A 20,662-nucleotide genomic window follows, 5' to 3' on the forward strand; every position below is an offset into this window, starting at 1 on the left:
GTTGTTAATGTGAATTCTCTATTTTTATTATTTTAACATTATGTGAGTGAATTTGGGCATAGTTCACTTATTCCTTTTTCCTCCTACTAAAACTTGTTACTTTAGAAAACGATTAATAAAAGAATAAAGGCTAGTCCAAGTGGGTTTGATTCCATTAGTGTTTTGAGAGAACATCCTGTTTTCTTGCCACTTTGATTTAAAAAAATTGTGTTGATTGGGGGACAGGGAAGGGAGAAGGGTATCAGGGGAAGAACTAGAAGCACAGTGGCTGTTCAGAAATATTTATTACTCCTTTTTTTTTTCCTTATGTGTGTGTTTCAATTATGCAGGCAATGATTCTAAAGTGGATGGCCTGGTAAATTTTGAGAAGCTCCGGATGATTGCCAAAGAAATCCGCCAAGTTGTCCGAATGACCTCTGCAAACATGGATCCAGCTGTGATGTTCAGGCAAAGGTGTGCAATGGGAAGGGCAGCAGCACTGAAGGGGTCTCAGTGTAGGGGGTCTGGGTCTCTGTGTGCATCAGCACGTTGATATTTCATTGTGTGCCTCATCATTGACATCTACCATCAAACTACAGCCTTTATCAAATAATGGCAAAACAGTTGATGCTTCCCAGACCTGCTTTGAATGACTAATAAACCAATTTATTGCCTTTAAAAAGCACAGAAGAATAAGTTCTAATTTTAATGATACATATTTCTGCCAAATAAAATGTTAGTGTCAGTAGAGTTTTGAGAGAGGTATAATATTACAGGGTACAGTATTTAGATATGAGAGAGAGATAAAAAGCATCTAAATCACTGATGTAGAGATCTGAAATGCTGTTTCAAAACAAAACCACACTGATAACATATTAAAACCAAACAAAATATTTTTAATTTGTTCTAAGCGCAGCTTGTTCCACCTACATAATGTTTCATATGTTCAGGCTTCAGCAGGTGGAGGGTGTTTTCTTGGCTTTTTTTTCTTATTTTTTTTATTTTTTTCTTGCTGCTGAATATAACCAGGCTTGGTGTTAACAAAGTGCAGAATAAAAGCAACGTAACTCCTAATCTGGTGCTGATTAGCCCCAGATTTTATTTAGTGGAAATGAATTATTTCCTGCATCTGTTTTCTTCCCACTGGCTGAACTGAAAGCATCAGTGGCTCTGTTGTGTCCAGACTGGGTCCTGACCCCGTGGGTGTCTGTGGGTGGGTGGTGGCCTTGCTCCTTGCACTGTCTGCCTCGAGCTGATGGCCAGACAGCCCCCAGGGTGCAGTCTGGGTGGGCACTGGGTCATGGCTGAGTAGCCACATGGATCTGACTTCAGAAATGACAAAATACTCTCCTGAGCTGCCCATACCTTGTGCACCCCAGCAGAGCAGAGCTCTCTGAACACCCCTGGGGGGACTAGTGCAAGTAGGAGACACAGTGGACAGTTTTTGGGTGAAGTGTGCTTCACCCACTGAAAATTCCAGTCACCTGTGCAGTTGTGATTCTCTCTGATGTGTGAATTCAGTTCTGTCTGCGCAGTGGAAGGAAATAGGGCATGCAAGGATGGGGAGCCTTTATAGAGCACAGAGATTTGGTTTCCTGTGGTATTCCAGTGGTCAGGATTCACAGAGGATCATCAGTTCTGTCTGGTTTTTGTTTGCAAGGCTGGCAATCAGGAAAGATTTTTTTTCAAGTACAGGCATTTAAAGCCAGCCTGGATTAGCTCTGAGCAGCCTGGTCCAGTTAAAGGTGTATAAGGGAATGTAAGGGGATGAACTTCAGGGTCCCTCCTAACATGAACTATTCCATGGTTCTGTGACTCTAAAAATGGCCCAGTTTGAGCCAAAAATAACAGATCCTTGTTAATGTTATTTTGTTTCAAGTGGAGATTCACTTTTTTACAGTTGGATTTGAATTAGCAAGATTTGATTTTTAGTATAAAATAAAAAGTCAGTTACTGAGGTGTGATTGCTTTTCAGAAACTTTGGCATTCACAGCTGAAATTAGTCGATAAGTAAATTTCCCTGATGGCCCGTGCACTTCCTAAGACCTCATGAAATCTAATCATTGAATAAATTGAACAGTAAATAGTTGCCTTTAGTATGTTTTTTTCAGAAATACAGAACACATTTTAATGACTGGAATTTAAATTACACACACTGCCATAAACTGCTTAGGCATCTAATATTAGAGATAGTGCCAAAGATTAAAAGAAAATAATTCCATGTTTTCATGTCATTTATATTAATTTTCATTGTCTCTAGTGTTTGATCTCTCAGTTTGTGTTATAAAGCATCAAATAGATGCCTTTGAAGATGAAAAATCAGCAAGAAATATAGGTATTAGTGGTAACATGAGACTTGCTCACAAGGTCATTACCAATTACTGAGAGTGTCTAGGCTTTCAAGGTGTATTTGGCAAATGGCTTGTTTTCCAGCCAACAGTCAAGAGAAAACAATATCATAAACTTGAATATTGATAGTAATGATTTCTCATACACTTTCAACTGGCAAAGAATAAATTAATCCCATTTTCTGCAATATGAATGAGTTGCACTTCATCAAATTTAAATTGGACTTACAGAAAATAAATTAATGCAAGTTTTAATTTTTCAATACATAGGTTAAACAAAAAACTGATAGATATTGAAGTATTTGTCAAGTCTTGCCCCTGCATTTCATGAAAACATTGTGTTATTGTTTGAGAAGAATGTGGCTGTATAGAGATTTTTCTTTTCTGTTCTTTCCTGTCTACATCTTTCTTCCTGACTCTCAACTGTTTTATTTTTTTTCCTGTGCTTTTCTGTTCAAATACATGCTTCAATGTATATGGCTCTTGCTTACAGGAAGAAGAGGTGGAGAAGTTTGGGGTAAGTGTAGAGCTGAATGCAACTAAGATAAATAAAGATTATGCAACTCTTAACATACTGCATCCTCCTCGTTAGTGCATGCATCTGAAATACAGCATGCATTTTATTAACCCTGCAATACATGTTTTTTTGAAAACAGGAGTAAGGGGTTTACAGCCAACATTTTACTGCAGCTATAAGGATTCTGAGTTGCTTTTGTGTAGTAGATAAGTTGTTTGAGTTTTGGCTTTGTGCGTTAAAAAAAACCTTGCTGTGCAGTTACATTGGAAGGCAAAATATTGTGGGAAGTAAATGAAATAAGTAACTTGCCTTTTAACATGTTACAGAAAAGTTGAAGCCATTCTGCATTTTCAACTATAAGGACACTGAGTTGTGGTAATGATGTAGTAATTTTCTCCCTGAAGTTTGTCTTCAGGCAACCTTCAAAGTATTTATTTTTAGTATATCTTTAAAATGTATCTCACATTTCCTGCACTAAAATCCTCATTGATCCTACTGGGAGTGTTGGTTGTGTGAGGTCTGGATCATGGAATGACTAAAGATGAGAGTTCTGTTGTTGGCCAGGGAAATTCCTGCCTGGCCCAGGGCAGTGGTTTGAAGACTGACATTGTAGGCATATTTTATGTGTTCTGTGTTACCTGTGTGCCTTGGCATAGCAGTGATGGGGACAGTGCCAGGACTGGGCTGGTCATACTGGGCTTAGCAGGTTTGGATACTGGTCCCTGATGCTGGTGTGGATGCCCTTGGCTGGCAGCATTTGGTGTTCAATAATCAACTGCTCACAAGGCAGCTCGTGGGGAGAAAGAGTCTCTGTAATTTCTAACTGTGTAATTTGGAATTACTGTGAACACAAGGGAATAAGGAAAAATAATTGTTAAAGGAAATAGAATTAAATTGCCTTAAAAAGTCAAATCCAGACCTGAAAGAAAAAAAAAAAGTGTGTACATAAACAATAAAATATTTCTATGATTAAAAATAAACATAATTTCCTGATCATTGTAGAATAGCTTTGTCCTTGCCCATCAAGAGATGTGAGTGTCCCCTTGGTTTGAATAGCTGTGAACACTCTGTCACGCCTTTTGCTGCTCCTTGTCTCCAATAACATCTCTCTTTTATTTAATTAAGCTATAGATTGCTGAGAGTTTTTAAGCTTACATTTTCTCTCAGAATGATTTATTTAACATGTCTGAAAATATTGCAATCAGCTGTTTTCCAACATCTATTTTCTAAGCTCAGTTTGATTCCTTGGATTTCCTCTAACAACATGTTTTATTCCAACTCCTTTGGCCATTATGGCTCTTCTGTGCCTGATGTTGTTTATTCTGCCACTTGTGATTCTGTAAACACATGAGATCTCGATAAATGTCTTCATGTAGCTTTAAAAATATTCATCTGAATATTTAAAAATCCCCACACAAACCCAGCCTTGAACAATTTTGACATTTTCCATTAGAATTTACATGTGACTTATACTGTGATCTCCATTTATTTAAAAATTCATCAGAACTGGTGTGGCTGAGGGACTTGTGGCAGCTGAAACAGAGGTGACTGTGTTTAAACTATACCCTGAACAGTTGTTTGGTCACTCTTCCAGTGTGAATAGGAGTGACTGTCAGGGAGAGTAACTCATGTTCTTTAACAAATACAGTATTATTTATTTTTGCTTCAGTTACTGATAGATTTCAGAGCTCAAAATTAGGAGTATTGAGGAGCATTCTCATTCATAGATACAAGTCTGTACAAGTCTGGGTGTATGCATATCATCACTGCCTTCCTCACCTTTCTTGGGATAAGTTTTTTAATGAGCTACTCTTCTGTGAATATTTTTAGTTAATTGAAGAATGAAGTTAAGTGTGTAATCAAATGCACTTTGTACATTTAACATAATTTGCCCCTTGTTTAACCATTATGAGAAGCTCAGTTTTCTAAGAGGATTGCAGTGGTCACTCACTTCTGTGCTCAGCTAAGTGCAAGGAGTTTCTGTGTAAGCCTGATGGACACAGTGGGTACCCAGTTCCTTAAACCACCAAAGTTACCAAGTTTATCCACTTTCAGAACCTACAATTGAATTCATAGAGCTGTTAAAGGTTGGAAAAGACCTCTGAGATCATGAAATCCAGCCATCACCCTAACACGACCGTGTTGACCACTAAACCGTGTCCTCAAGTGCCTTAAACATGCATTTTTTGAAAACCTCCAGGGATGCTGACCCCACCTCTGCCCTGGGAAGGCTGTTCCAGGTCTTGACAACCCTTTCCATGAAGAAGTTTTTCCTAATATCCAATTCAAACCTCTCCTGGCACAACTTGAGACTAGTTTTTCTCGTCAGCTGTGGGTCCTGCAGCACAAGGCTGGGGGTTGTTAGCGGAGTTGAATGAGTTCCACACCCAGCACTGCCCCTTGTTCTTCCCAGCTCCACACTTCCTTAGGCAGTCCTGTTCTAGGCTCAAATCGCTGCTCTCAATTTACCCAGATATGTTGAGACAAGTGTTTTAATGCTGTTCATCTTTTTTAACTCATTTGCATCAGCATGCACTAGCCCTAACTGAAGATTATTGGTATTAATCTGCTTTGGCCTATGCTGCTGTAGCTCTTTGTTGCTGTTGAGAACTGAACCTTTAGTGCTTTGATCTTTTCTCTCGTAGGTCTCTGAGCCAGGGCAGCATGAACTCGAACATGCTGGACGTGCAGGGAGGCGCTCACAAGAAACGCGCCCGCCGCAGCTCGCTCCTGAACGCCAAGAAGCTCTACGAGGATGCCCAGATGGCCAGGAAGGTGAAGCAGTACCTGTCCAACCTCAGTGTAGAGACAGATGAAGAGAAGATCCAAATACTGTCACTTCAGTGTGAGCCTGCATACAGCACTTGTAAGTACAGTGAGCTAGAACAGCAGCATAATCTATATCTGTATCATTTCTTCCATCTCTAAAAATACTCTTTTAAACTTTTCCTCCGAGGAGAAGATACTGTAGTAAGGGTTGTTTTGTCAGTTTGTGTACTGAGAGCTTCAGCAGGACAGCATGTGTGTTCATGTTTTGGTTGAGCTCAAAAAACTTCTGTGATGTTTTTTTTTTTGACCTTTAGTTCCTAAAGCAGTGTGTCTTTGCATCAGTCTGGCAGGAAATCCATTAGCACATCAGCTCTGCTGGTGCCCTGCTGTCCTTGCACAGGAAGGATAAAAGTAGTCTTTACCATATAAACAGCAAGAAATGAAAAGAGACAAAATCAATATAAAACTGCAATGGATTACACCTTAGAATAAATGAAGATTGTTGAGAAGGAGAAGTTAGGTCAATATTGACTGATGAGTTTGACATGGCTTGACAGTCACAAATTGAGGACTGCAGCAGGACAGCTCTCATAATTTGAGCTCTTGTCAAACAAACTGCTGTCTGACCTGCTGTCTTACACAGTTCAGTAAATTCGTATTTAGAAATAGGAAGTTATAATTTGTTTTATTTAGATACTCGAGCAGTTTTCACTTTCTTGAAAGGCAGATTTGTTTCAAAATAGATGAGTAACAACCATGCTAAACTAAATTATGTTTGCTGCTTGTCTTTTGTCCAAATATAGCATTTTAAGGCTTTTTTTGTCTTCAAATACTGTTTTATCTCTGATGAGGTAAGTTAAAAGCATGACTAGGAGATGGCATCTTGAAGATAAAATTTTAAGTCCTTGCCGTTATCTAGTATTAAGAATGCAAATCCTTATTTTTCCCTAAGATGCCGTCTTATGCAAATTTTCTTTTAGCTTTTACTTTTAAGTAGCACTGAAGCAGGAAACCTGGAAATGGCCACATTTAACTCCCTTTTAAAAAACGTTAAATCCTTCATGTTTGAACTCTTTATAGATGATCTATGTGCAATCGTAGGTACTAGGCCCAAGAGAAAAACATATATTACCAGATTTTTATTTGTTTAAAAAAATTAATACCTTATATGCATGGTGCTAGCCATAGATATTTGAAAGTAAAAACAGGGAATATAAACTGACTGTTCTACTTCATGTAGTTAGGCAAATCAGGTTCATATTCTCTTAAACATCAGAAAGGAAAATGAAGTTTAAGTGGATACACAAATAAATATGTAGTAGATTGGCATATTATTAAAAGTAACATTTTAAAAAGCTGGGGAAAAAGCTCTAAGCCCCAAAACCCACAGGCAGTAGATGCAATTGAGATTATCCTTGTTACAGAAGAGAGAAGTGAGAAAGAAGAGAGGGAGAAAGAAGAGAGGAGTGATGTGTGGCATGAGGGAGCTGCCAGCCCCTCGTAGTTTTCAACCTGGTGCAGTGAGAGCACTGACCTGTCCAGGGATGTCTCTCTGCACTTGGTTGGATTACACACGTTCAGGGGTTCAGCTCCCCTGTTTCTTACCTCAGTAATAAGCTTCTGCCCTTGCTTGTGGTAGGAATGAGCAGTAGTGACACTGCAATCCAGAGTTTTCCAACAGAATTTAAGGAGAGATCAGATGAGGAGCAGCGTGTGAATTGCTGTGTGATTGAAGCAGAAGCTGAAGCAGTGCCCTGTGCTGTAAATCACTTGTGCCACCTAGTGAAACCTTTGATGCCAGTTGCAAAACCACCTGATTTTGAAAGAAGTGCTGTTATGCAATTGCACCTTGCATGCAAACATTTAAAATACAGGCTTGTGGTGGAAATAAACAACATCTTTTGATCTTTAGATTAAGTGCCACTATGGCACTTTCAAGAATTTAGGGCTTTTTTTTTAAAGCCCTTCACACATCATTTTCAGTGTGATGGAATCATAATGTTTGGACTAGAAATGGTTTAAAATACAATTTATCTTTTTTATACAGTGGTTGCTTTGTCTGCAGTTGTACTGCAATAATCCTGCAATTGAAAGTGCTAGATATTTATATGCCGTTTTTCCGTAACAGTGACAAAGAATTTAAGTGAGAGAAGAGGAGGAAAATCCTCTGAAATGTCTCCAGTGCCCATGAGATCAATTGGCCAAACCACAAAAGCCCATCAGCATCAACAAAACCGAATGAGTCAAGTTCTTCAGGTCCCGAGTGTGAATTTGTACCCCAGCAGGAAAAAAGGACTGACAAAGGATCATGTCACATTCAGTGAGTATCTTCACTTGGCTGGGGAGGTTTTAGGATGTAAACAGGCAGGGGGGAGGAGCTCTTTTGTAGCTGAGTGGTTTATGTGAGATACTGCTGTGCTTCATTAAATCATTTTAAAACAGCTGATACACATTGCTGTGTTTTAAGAGAGTGTGTTTAGTCATTTGCACAATCTTTTATAACTTTCCTTAAAACAGTTAATGGTGATGTGCTGTCTCCAAATATGCTCTCGTTCCATGAAGTCTTATATATTTGGGTGAAATCATTGAAACAAATCACAGACATTTAATATTTTAACCTCTGGGACACCATTTTAACAACATTATGGTCAAATGGAGCAACATATATTATTAGTTGCTCCTAGTGAAAATAGTTTTTTTGTCTCTAAATTTGCTAGTTGCAAAGCAGTATATTCTTTATTAAAAAGTTTTTGTCCTATTTAAATAACTGTTGTATCATTTGAAAGCCGCAGTTGTGGGTTATTAATTGAAGTTAGCTGCAGTCAATAACTGATAAGAAATTATTTTATATTATATCAGGCATCAACATAATTTAAAATAGCTTCAGAAAACAGTATATTACAGCATATAAAATACTGTTTCTAGTTAGTGTTTCTTTCAGTTCTCCTGCGAAAAGCCTGTGCAGTTTGATAAGTTCCAGAAACTTTGTTCGCAGAGGCTTTTCTTCATTTATTTGCCTGGTGGTCCATGCTGATCTAACAATTAGTGAGAAATTGAAATAACTCCTCAGCACTGAGTCCTCTCTCTGTAGGATGGTCTAATAGTGAGTAAGAAACACCAAACCATGTGTGGGACACTGGTTTTGCTAAACTGGCCAAGCTGTGGTTTTGCTAAACTGGTCAAGCTGTGGATAGTGCCTGTGAGCGTTGATTTGAGAACTCCTGCTTGTGAAGATCCTGAACTGACCTGGTAGCTCTGACACACATGGTTTTTAATGGTCCCAACAGTGATCTAAATTTAAATGGAGACTGCCTCCACATCTCTGAGCATCTGCTCCTCTCTTTGCTGAATATTCTGATTGTTCAACATGGTGCTTATTTGTAGTTTAAACAGAAATCAGTAATTCAAAAGAAGAATAATATGCAGTAACTGATCCCATTGTTTTCATAGGCACAGGCTCTCCACAGAAGTCATTAAGCTTGTCTGAGGAAGTAAGTAGTAAGAAACAAGCAGATGACACTATGTCCATGGCATCTTCTTTGCACTCCAGCCCACCTGCTTCTCCTCAGGGCTCCCCACGCAAAGGTACGTCCCAGGAACTGGAGCCTAAACCAGGGTGGGCAGTGGCAGCAATATTTGTTGGTAATGACATGTAAGAGAAATAGTAATTTAGAATATTCATGTCAAGAATAGAGTCACGTCTTTCTATGAATAGACATGATTTTCCAGTATATTTGTATATTTTGGACCTTTAAGTCACTTAGTATTTAAAAAAGGGAGAACAGTTGTTTTCTTAAAATACTGCCTAAGTATTTTGGCAGAATTCCCAATAGATCAGAAGTGCTGACACCTGCCATCATGCCAGTTCAGATTTAGGTGGCCACTTAGATGAATGGGATTCTCAAACCTGGGGATTTCTTGAAGATGACAGTATTGGACAGAAACTGCAGCTATTGAGATAACTTCTGGTCTGGCTCAAGGCAGTTGGAATACCAGGTGATTAGACAGAGCTGGAGATGGAATGGTGTCATAGTTCTCCAGGACAGGTGGTTTAGGTTGCTGCAGTAGTGGATCCATCTAAATCCTCGAGTCGCTGTTCATATTTTTTGTTCTTGTGCACAGGGCTTTGTATACATCCCTGTCTCTCATGATGCCCTGAGAATCCCTTTATTTTTGATGTCTTCATCTTAAAAGACCTGCATCACTTCATCATTAGTCAACCTTGGATGGAAATTGATTTGAAATCCCTTAACAGCACTCAGTAGCCAGCGTGGGTGGTTGGTGTTGGATGGTGTAAGGCCTCTCTCCCTCCCTTCTGTGCTGCTCTGACTCACTGACAGCCCGAAGCCACCGCCTTGGCATGGCATGGCACAGCGACCTGCTGCATCTTCTCACCCCTCTCAGTGGGAGATCAGGCTGGTCCCTCCACTTCTGCCTTCACAAGATCCTGATTCTTTTAGGAGAATGCCACTTATTTTACTTAAACACAGCATAAAAAGCTTAAATACTGGGGATGCCAAATCTTGCTCCACTGAGCATCGCTTACAAATATGTTATTTTTGTTAACTTTTACCTTGTTCTTTGAAAAGAATGTTTTGTTTCTTAGGGATTGTTTCATTAATTCACCTTACTTCCAGCACTGATCTCATTTGATTGAGGTGATCTGTACTTTGTTGTATGTGTTGTGCTAACACCTCATTGATCTAAAATTAGGTGCTTCACAGACAGCTGAAAGACATAATTTTAGGCATGAGCACATTCCACTTAATTTTAGATTTCATTTTCTTTTGAGCTATATCCAAGTGATACACAAATAAGATTGAAGAAAAAAGGATTTTCAATTAGGATGTTATTTTTGTTGTTATTTATCTCATCATCTATCAACATCTGTCTGTGTCTACTTCATTGTAGTTGGCAACATCCAAAGGTCGGATAACTGCAGTCAGATGAATCTCTCTGGCTCTTCCTCATCACTGGCCAGTGAAACCAGCAACAAGAACAGTGGACAGCGCAGCTATGGAATAGGTGGGGCTTATTTACAAAAGCAAATTCAGAAGATGTGCCAAGCTGGAAAGAGTTCTGAGAAAAGTGCAAAGGTGGACAGAGAGAAAGAGAGTAGAAAGGCAGAAGCTGAGCTTGAACCTACAAAAATTAAGGGAATCCAGTTTAGAAGACTTAGGGAAAGAAGCTTCTCCAGGGAAAGAACAGCTTTTGCTGCAAAAAGGGAAGCAGAGCCCACTGAAGCCTTAGAAAGCAGTGGAAACCAAAAGGACAAGAACACTGATACTCTGAGTACAGCGAGCATCTGTACTAACAGCAGTGTGTACCTATCCTACTGCCTATGCACAAGGCCTAGAAGAAGAAGAAAGACTATATAATGTATTTTTAGAAGGAAGACTCATGTCCGTGTTGCGTCCAATATCCTGAATTTATCTGAGTTATTTCAGTGTTACCTGTTTATATGTTTAAGATGTTTAATGTGCTTCCCTTCCAGATGTTTGTGTCAGTTCTTTGTAGCTAATCACCTTTACAGTGCAGTGAAGACAATAATGTGAAGTTTAGAGAATCAAGGAACAGGTACAGTGTTAGTTCAGTTACTTAGTGTGTCACAAATGCCAGTGAAACAGTAAGTTCTGCAACATTTGTTAATTAAACAGTCCCTGAGATGGTGTCAGTGGAATGCTCACTGCCAGCATTGGTGTGTGTTCCATTGGTCACATCTTCTGCTGTCCTTTACCGCCAGCAAATGCTTATATTTAGTCTGTTAATACACGTGCTGTTATTTTATGGCTCAGCTTTCAGATAGTTTTCATTTCTTTAATGAAGAGGAGCCCCTTTGTTCTCCAGATAGTTGGAACACCGTGAGGACATTTCTTACTGCAGTGTAGTTGTGTCAATTTAAAGAGTCCCTAAAAAATATGAAATATTAGTTATTGCTAAATGAAAGAAAATTGAAATTTAATCTTAAAAAGGTTGCTCTTAAGTACACTTTAGGGTTCAGTTCTATAGCTTGATAATATTGATATTTACTACTTATATTTTCTCTTAAAATCTTACAAAATAATCAAAGTTAAGCTGTGAAATCTCAAATTATGAGCATTATGCTCAGTGGCTGTATGCCAGTGTCTCCACATGCCATACTCTATCATCTCTGTATTGTTTATGCATTTAAGGGCATCCATTCTCTGTATTAGATTGTGTGTATCACTGGCTTTTACACTGTCTTGTCATTTCACTTCTTCACCTAATGAATGTAAATATGTGGCAACCCCACTAAAAGGCGCAAGTGGAGAAATTTAGGCAAAAAAAAGCTGGTCTGAGGTGTGAGATATATAGGGATATATTTGTGTCTGAAATAAGTTATTTGAGGGTAAGCCAAGCAGAGAAAGAAAGCATTGTACATTATGCTCTGAGTCTGGTGGGATCTTCAGTTGTTCCCCTTCTTTGGGAGCAACCCTGGAGTCTGATCCAGCTCCTGCCAAGGTTGTGCTTCCTGCCTTTGCTTCCTTCTCTGTTAGTTTTGGAGCAGATGATAAAACTGAAATGGATCATATGGCTAATCCCTGAGTCCTCATAGCTGTCTTTCACCTTAGTCAGCATCTCCTCCTCCACTGCCAGAATCTTTTTTGAGTCTTGCATGGCAGTATGGCAGAGGGATAGTGGGAAGTGTGCTACATTTTTACTGAAGGAGTCAGCACTTGCAGAATTAGAAAAATCTGATCTGCCTGTCCAGTAGTGTTGCAGTAGGCTGCTGATTCTGGTGGTGTGGGTTAAAGCTGCTGCTCTGGAGAGTGGTGGAGTTGCAGGTGGGTTATTGGTGTTCCTGGCCTTGCATTAGTAAATCAGTGCTAGATGCTGCTAGATGTTAAAAGCTTTAGTACCCTAAAATCCTCAGTGGACTGATGGTAAGCAACCAGGTTTTGGCTGGTTTTCTCCTAAATATCCTCTCTTTAATGTGTGAGTCAATACGTGGTTGTCATATGTTGATCCAGACATTCTCCTCTCCTCTCCTGTACTTAGGCTATGCCCTCATACCTTCCACTAAATCCGACAACTTCTCAGACTCCAGTCACAGTGAGATCTCCTCCCGCTCCAGCATCGTGAGCAACTGCTCTGTGGACTCCATGTCAGCAGCACTGCAGGACGAGAGGAGCTTGTCCCAGTCCCTCATCGTGGTGGATTCTGGTGGGGCAGAGAGAAAGGAGCATCCTCAGGCACTGACAGATTACGGCCAGCCCTGCCCGGGGTAAGGTGCAGCTGCTCCTGCTGGGGCTCGGTGTGTGCTGTCAGAAGGGGTAAGGAAGCTTTGGCCAGGACACAGTTGTGCACTCCACTGTGGTTTTTAAGCTTCTGCTGGAAGCTGGAGCTCTGGCTGCTGTGTGGGGAGCCTGTTTCCATAAGAAGCTTACAGTATTACTTGGGGAGACAACAGCTTGTTCCCATTGGTGGGGTTTAGCTGGATATTTCTTGCAGGAGACTGGAAGCTTGTTAAAAGCCAGGATGATGCTTAGCAAATTAATGCCATAGTGAGAGACAGCAAAAGAACAGCAGGATATGATCAATTCTCTCCGAGTCAGCAGAGCCAGTCACTTAACGTGCTCTAATGTGATTTGTAAGGATTTCTCTAATTATCATTTGTTGCTTAGGCAGACTGGCAGCTTTCTGCCACTGTCTTTCTGACAGTTTTCACACAAGAGGTCTTGCTACTTCAGTGCAATGAGAATTTGTGCTGAAATGATGCTTTGAACTGGAAGTTTTTGGATTTTTCTCGCTAGACGTAGCACCTTGATCCATAGGATGTAACATCTCCTAATATATCTTGAGATAGCATTGTCTGTCCTCAGCTATGATGGATTCAGCTAAATGAGAGGTGCTCCTTACATTTCTCATTTTTCCAGCCCATGGAATCATAGAATGCTTTGGGTTGCAGTGGACCTTAAAGATCATCTTGATCCAACCCCTCTTCTATGGGCAGGGGTCAGGGTTCAGGGTTCTTCCAATCCCATTCAACCTGGCCTTGAACACTCCCAGGGATGGAAAGAAATGAGTAATTCAGTTTATTTCATAGGATTAAAATGGGAATTTAAAGATGTGCTTCATCAAAGAAAATAATTCCCTTTCTAGAAGGCATAATATACTCTGAGATCATGTTTTGTGGTTGTTCCTTTATTACTTAATTTCAATAAGTTGCAAGGGTAGAAAGTGGATTTTATCCTAGGACATAAGAAAATAGAAAAGGAAGGAAATAAAATCCCTTGCTTGCACATACCTAAAAAATGTTCCTTGATTTCATAACATGTCAGTAAACTGCTGAAGGAGGGTGTTGAATTTTGATGTTGTGTTGCCCATGCATTTGTTAACACAACCAGAAATAGTTGGGAGACTTGAATAATGTCTAGCAATCCTGTCTTCATGTATTCTAAATTCATAGAAACCTGGCTTTATTTCCCCCCCCCCTTAGTTGTGCAATTAGAGCTTTCAGCAGACATTTCTTTAAAAAAGAAATTTTGGACTTTGCTTTTCAGAATCTGTCCCTCCATATTGTTCCCACAAATGTTACTTATGCCCAGTATTTCCAGATATTCTTGAAATTCAGCTGCATCCACTCTGTCTGAACAACTTGATGTTGCTGCCAGTGAAGGGGTTGGATTTTATTCCATATATTTGTTTTTATTTTAGTTTTTAAATGAAAAGAAAAAGTTGGTAGCAGACTGAATGTAAGAGGTAACTTCCTCCTCTGCTTTCTGTAAGGCAATGTTTCTGTGATTGGTAGAGAAGAGATTCTGTGGGCCAGCCTTAGGGACCTGGGGTGCTGCCTGGAAATGAATGTTGCAAACTTGTTATTCCCTGGGGAATAACCCCCTTGCTGCTGGGTGCAATAGTGATTTGGGGGTAACAGTGTCTCTCCTCAGTGCTCCCTTGTGCCTTGAGCTTGCTGCTCACCTGATACAGACCCAGAGTTGGCTCTGAGTAGATAGCTCTTATTGTAAAAGCTTACAAGTGTTTTTTTCCCAATTTCTGTTGTTTTCCAATGTAGCTGGTCCATCACTAGGCCTGCTCTGATCAGAGGGATGGCGTTCACATCTTCCATGAGCAGCGAGGAGATTTCCCACGAGCACATCACAGTAGAGGCAGCAGACAGCGGCCGCGGAAGCTGGACTTCATGCTCAAGTAGTTCTCATGACAATTTCCAGAATATCCCAAACCAGAAGAGCTGGGATCTGCTCAGTTCTTACCGCCACACCCAGCTGGACGGACCTATAGCTGAAGTGGAGCCCGCAAACTGTTACTCTGAGGAGGGTTGTTTGTATTCCGAAGCCTTCTCCAAAGCCAACAGGCAGTCGAAAGCCAGCGTGGAGCTGGATCAGTCTCGGCAGAGCTGGGCATCCTCCAGCTCCCTGTCAGACACTTACGAGACAAACTATGGGACAATTAAGCGGAGAGGGCTGGAGAACTCCACGGCGGAGCAGACTGAGGCTTTGGACTCTAAACCAGGCGCTGATACAACTTACAAAACTGTTACTTCCAGTACAGAAAAAGGCCTGATAGGTAAGCCAAGCCAACAGCTCATGGAAGCTGCTACATCTGGTTTTCATTTCGTACTAAGTTGTTAAAAAATGACATCAACAGGTCTGGGGCTGCCTGGCATGTTGAATTCAGCTTCACATGTGGTTGTAATTAGAGCACTACACAGTGTGTTTTCAAGCCACCTTCTTTTGCATTAGGAATATCAAGATAATAAACAAGTGCACTTCCCCATCACTTCATGGGTCTGCGGGAAAACTCTATTCAGGAGAATGTCAGGCAGTTCTTTTCTGTAGTATGCTATTTGCTTTTTTGAATGATTTTGGAGGCATACTCATCACTGTAGATGTTCTTCTGAGAGGGATCAGTGATCCCATACTCATTATAATACAGACTTCCCAGGAAAGAGCATGGCTGCAGAATAGTCTGGAGCTCACTTGCCTCTCTTGGAGCTGGGGCACCTTTGATCCACAGGGCTTTGGGCTCCAAAAGGGCAGAGCAAATTCCTTTCCTGTCTGCTATTTTAAGATGCCATATATTTGATTATACGTCTGCAGTTTGGCTACTTATGAAAGGAGAAAAAAATTAAAAATGTTCTTTGAAATATGCATAGTTCTATCAAGCAAGATGTTCTTCCCCCATCCTAGTGAGTTCAGTAGCCAGAATTAAAGGAACTGGGTTAGTAGCAAGATAAAACGTGGAATGCAAAGCTTTCTAAGACTGTGAGGCAAGGGTGCAGCTGAAATGCAGTTTAATTACTGAGTGGATTGCTGGAGGGGTTTGTTATCAAAGGTAATTGACTGAATAAACATTGCACATAGGGCGGAGGTCTTGGATTGTGTTCTTCCTTCTTGGCTTTAGAAAAAAAGTCGTGGTGGATCCTTGCAGAAAATTTGCTCCCAGCTCATTGCTGTGCCTGTGCTCTGGCCTTGCAGCCTTTCAGAGCTGTTCATGAGGAGATGGCAGGCACACTGTTCAGTTCATGCTGTCTTTGCTGACAGCACTTGCCCTTCCTTTAATTCTCTTTCCAGTCTGCATCATGTAGCTGTGAGGAGCACTCACAGAGTGCTAGACCATGAGTATGTCTGCTCAAGGAAAGATCTGATAAAGGTGGATGTAATTACAGGTTTGCAAATGCAAGTCCATTAGCTGTTTGCCACCACACAGTGTGCCAAAGATATCTTCACTTTATTTCACCGTTTGTAAAATACTGTGAATTGGAACTTAACAAAGGGACACGTTATTCTTGCATTACTACAGTAGACTAAAGGTGAGCTCTAGGGAGCCTGAACCTTTCTCCTTTGAAGGAGAACCCACCCTTGTCATTCCTCTTGCAAATCCAACCAGGACTGAAGGTGAGGTGAGGACCCAGCCCTTCCTCATCGCTCCAGGGAAGAGCAGATCCTCTTCACTTCTCCTGATTTTTCACAGAGACCTCATTCAGAGCTACTTAAATGAAAATAAATCCTGTAATTAAATAGTATAAATATCTGCCTGTACCCACGTGTATCTGCTAAACCCCAGACTGACTGAATTTGATTTTGGTTGTTTTACTGTCAGCCCAAGCATGAGCTGAGGCCATTAACTATAAACCAGCTTGTGTTCCTGATACCAAAACCTGGAATCTCACAAGACTACAACACAACAAGAAATACTCCTTTATTTTTCATCCCTTCACATTCTTCTAAGATAAGAAACTATTGCATTTGCTGAAATAAATGAAACTAATGAACATGCACTGTTTAAAATGGATCCTCAGGAGGAATGCAAATTCATTTAACTAAGAGATTAAAAAAAATGCTGTGGCTTTGAAATTCTCCTGTTGCAACATGTCCATGGAAAAAAGCCCAATTTAACATGCACATAAGCCCCAGACCTGGGGGGGGGGGAGGGGAGGCAACCTAAAAGAGTTACATTTTGGGTTGAGAGCCTCTGTGACTTGAACTACTGCTGAACAGGGCAGGAAGGGAGAAGATGAATTGTGAGGCATGGACATTGCAAATAAATAACATTGACTATAACCTTTTCATGACTGCCCAAGGTGTAATGCAGCCCTTCCAAAGGCTGTTCCAATAACTGTTCCTGTTTTTTTCTCACTTGTAAACAGAGAACATAGTTTAAGATAAGGGTATAAAAGAAAACAAAACAAAAACCAAGGGAAAAAGTAAATCAAAAGTATGGGTGTGATAAGCCAATTTTCACTCTGTGAAAACGTAAAGTAATTAATGCAGGCTCAATACACAGTCTGCCTCATAGGATCAACTTTAAGTGATGCTGTTTTTTTTCTTCCTATGGCATAGCTGGATGGTTTCATGTCTTTATACACATCAGTTGATATGGCGATGTTTGATTATAATGAATTTGTGTTAAGCAACTGACCTCTTTTGGGCGAAGAAATGGGCATTGGAAGTCAACCAGCAGTTCTTGCTGTCAAACACCAGCATTCTGCATGAAGTAATTCTGGGCTGGTTGCCTTAATTCCTTCTGTTTCAGTCTCCCAGCCTGTAACAGTGGCAGCAGACTTGACTGTGCTGCCTCCATCCTGCTGGAGAGCTCCAGAGCATCCCCTGGTGCAGCAGGGCCACGGGAGCAGGGACTGTAATAAAAGGTGTTAATTGCAGTCTGAATGCAGACAGGCTTAGAGTCCTCTTTCACTCAATTGACATCTCACCTAAAGAGTTCATGGATTCTCTTGTTACTCTGACTTTTTAAAATAAATAGAAAATAGAAATGAAGGCATAAATACCTGCTGCTGTCGTTATAACCAGTGTTTCTGCATTTGCATTTTGTTATCAGTTTCTGTTTTGCCATTGTAACATTTCATGGTTTTTTAACGTTTTGTTTCCTTTCTTTTTCTTCTTTAACATTTCCATTGCTTATTTCTTGTGCCCAGTGTACTGTGTCACCTCACCTAAGAAGGACGATAGGTATAGGGAGCCACCGCCCACCCCTCCGGGATATATGGGGATTTCTTTAGCGGACATTAAAGAAGGATCGCCCCACCACCCACACCTCAAACCTCCAGACTATAGTGTGGCAGTGCAGAGGTCAAAGATGCTGCACAGTGACCTCTCTAGACTTCCAGCAGCTGCTCTCGGTAGTGAGCCGGTGGCCTGTGTCTCCTCGAGGATGCCTCCGTGGCACGGCCGGCAGCCGTCCAGCCCCAGAGTAGCAGAGCTGCCTGACGCAGCTAGTGAAGAGGATGGTAGGTGAACACCTGGCTCGGGAGCGGGGCTGTGCAGGGTGCACTTCACAGCAGTGTGCTGGGCTTTCTCTTGCCTCAGCCTTGGAGATTAAAAGCGGATTAATCTCTGGATACACAGTGGTGTTTGTGTGGCTGTATGCACATGCGTGGCTGTGTGTGTCATGCATAGCTGTGTGCATGTACATACACGTTTAAAGCAAAGAAGAATGCCTTCCCCTTAGAAAAAGCATGTTGGCACCAAACAAACTCAAACAATATGTAAATAAATAAATATACAAAAATGTGCGTGTAAGATCTCCTAAAGTACAGCTGACACACTTAAGAGCATGTAGATATAGTTTTTTGGTTTTGTTTAGTTCTGTTTTTTTTTTTTTTTTTTAAGATTGGTCCTCTCCTAAACAGCGAAGGGACACTGACAGGCTACCTGTGGAAAAACTGTAGCCTCCCTGGACTGATTAAATGGTGTCCCAGTGGTTTGGCTGGCATCAGGGTGATGGTCTAAAAACAGTGATTTGGATTTGGTGGAGTGAACTTATTTCATTTGTATTCAGGTGTACTGGCATTGAGCTGCCTTATGCCTCAGGAGATATTCTTGGAGATTGAGTTTCAAAATATTGAACAAAATAATAGTGAACTTCTTTTCTTCTGGAGAGTGCATTTGATGAAACCTGTGTTCTCTGCCTAACTTGGCCTGACAGTGTCTCTTCCAGTTCATTTTTCATGATCTTGTTTGAAGCAACAGCCAGTGCTGCCAAGCATGGCATTTGTAGGGTGACCAAAATGTGAGAGGATTTTCCAATGAAGACTGCTCTTATATTGTGTCAAAGCTAACTTCAGGTCGGGGGCATTTCTACTTAATTGTTTATCTGCTGATTTGCTTTTAATTTCTGTGCACCGATGTGATCTTCTGTACCTTTTGCTGGTGAATTCTTTATTTATTAGAATGTTGTGATCATTTCCTTCCATTTCAGTCTGATTTAAAATGAGCCTGTATTTAGATTAAAACAATTTCTGATGCAAAATGATTATATCTTGGCCCTTCAAAATGTGTAAGCAGTAGTTAACATATGTATTAGTACTGCAGTTCAAACTTAGAGCAAACGTAAAATTGCCTGGCATTAATTCTTTGTTGTGCTTTTGATGTAAAAATAAGGAAGTCATTGCTTCAAACATATTTAATCAAATTTTTTCTAAGTTAAATTTAACTGTACACTTTTAGAGGTACCTATTTTACTATTTTTTAATTGCTTGATTAATTTTATTTGGGATAAAATGCTCACTGAATGAACATTTGCTGGCTTTTTTCCCAAATCCTTAGCTTTTGGCATACTGGGAGCTGCATGCTGATAACCTCTGGAGGAGCTAGGATTTTCTGTTTTTCGATATGTCTTTATCGTATGACCATCATACCTCAGACTCCAGAAGCTGTGGGTGCCCCATCCCTGGAAGTGCACAAGTCCAGGCTGGATGGGGCTTGGAGCAGCCTGGATGGTGTCCCTGCCTATGGCATGGAGTTGGAATGAGATGCTTTATAAGGTCCCTTCCAACCCAAACCATTCTGTGACTGCCTGAGGATCTGATAAATGGTGATGTGGAGTGTGTAGTGATCAATGATAAAGACAGTGCAAACATGCTGCTGAAGGGCTGAAGCTGTCATAGACTCACTGTTATCACCTCACTGGGTGCTGGTGCGTGCCCCGTGTGCCTGAGGTGGGGACTGGTGGAATAACTGCCTGTTTCTTTATCTTGTTTTGCAGAAGATGAACAAGTATCAGCAGTTTAACCCTTGGGCTATTTATATGAACCACTCACAACACAAAGGATGTGGGAGAAGGTCTCATGGTTCTTTTAGGACTGCTGACAACTTGCTGCTACTGACCTCAGACCTTGCCTGTGTCCCAGAGGAGATGGAACGGGTTGGATCACCTCTTCACACCTTCCTTCACTCTGCCACCACCACCTACTAAGCTATTTCTACACATGAAATAGAAAATCCTGTTCAAGGAATGTGCTGACTGCCTGGGCACCAACATGGGTGCCCAGAGATGGACCGAGCTTCATGCAGTGGGGAGGACCAGTTGTCAGCACCACTTGAAACTTGGGATCATTTTTCTGTATGATATCATATAATCCTTTGGTAGTTTCCATTGTTGTTATTTTCTACATGACCGTTAGAAGTTTGAGAGTGTTATTTTATGAACTTCAAAAAAAAATATATCAAAATGTCAGCAAAAGCAAAGGATGTTGCTGAAATATCTGAAAATAATTTATTAATTTAATATTTTTAAATGGGAGTTTCCTTTATGTGCGTTGGGAGTG

At 40.7% G+C, this 20,662-nt stretch overlaps 1 protein-coding gene across 12 annotated transcripts in view; it reads left to right on the forward strand.

The window, feature by feature from the left end:
* The window catches only part of RAPGEF6 (Rap guanine nucleotide exchange factor 6), a 126,777-nt gene extending 106,370 nt beyond the window's left edge, over positions 1 to 20,407 (forward strand). For 4 of the 12 annotated variants that reach the window (XM_085591228.1, XM_085591229.1, XM_021549533.3 and 1 more), the window contains 10 exons: positions 330 to 453; positions 2,821 to 2,844; positions 5,490 to 5,710; positions 7,742 to 7,933; positions 9,064 to 9,198; positions 10,525 to 10,638; positions 12,634 to 12,859; positions 14,651 to 15,162; positions 18,032 to 18,343; positions 20,101 to 20,407. In XM_085591228.1, coding sequence (XP_085447354.1) covers positions 330 to 453; positions 2,821 to 2,844; positions 5,490 to 5,710; positions 7,742 to 7,933; positions 9,064 to 9,198; positions 10,525 to 10,638; positions 12,634 to 12,859; positions 14,651 to 15,162; positions 18,032 to 18,343; positions 20,101 to 20,126 — 1,886 coding nt within the window. In that variant the 3' untranslated portion in view covers positions 20,127 to 20,407. The remainder of the gene's footprint in view (positions 1 to 329; positions 454 to 2,820; positions 2,845 to 5,489; positions 5,711 to 7,741; positions 7,934 to 9,063; positions 9,199 to 10,524; positions 10,639 to 12,633; positions 12,860 to 14,650; positions 15,163 to 18,031; positions 18,344 to 20,100) is intronic. The other 8 variants (XM_085591232.1, XM_085591231.1, XM_085591233.1 and 5 more) reach the window with 5 other exon arrangements.
* The last annotated feature ends 255 nt before the right edge of the window (positions 20,408 to 20,662 follow it).

Source organism: Lonchura striata, chromosome 13 (assembly GCF_050655825.1).
Source record: "Lonchura striata isolate lonStrDom1 chromosome 13, ASM5065582v1, whole genome shotgun sequence".
NCBI classification, from domain to species: domain Eukaryota; kingdom Metazoa; phylum Chordata; class Aves; order Passeriformes; family Estrildidae; genus Lonchura; species Lonchura striata.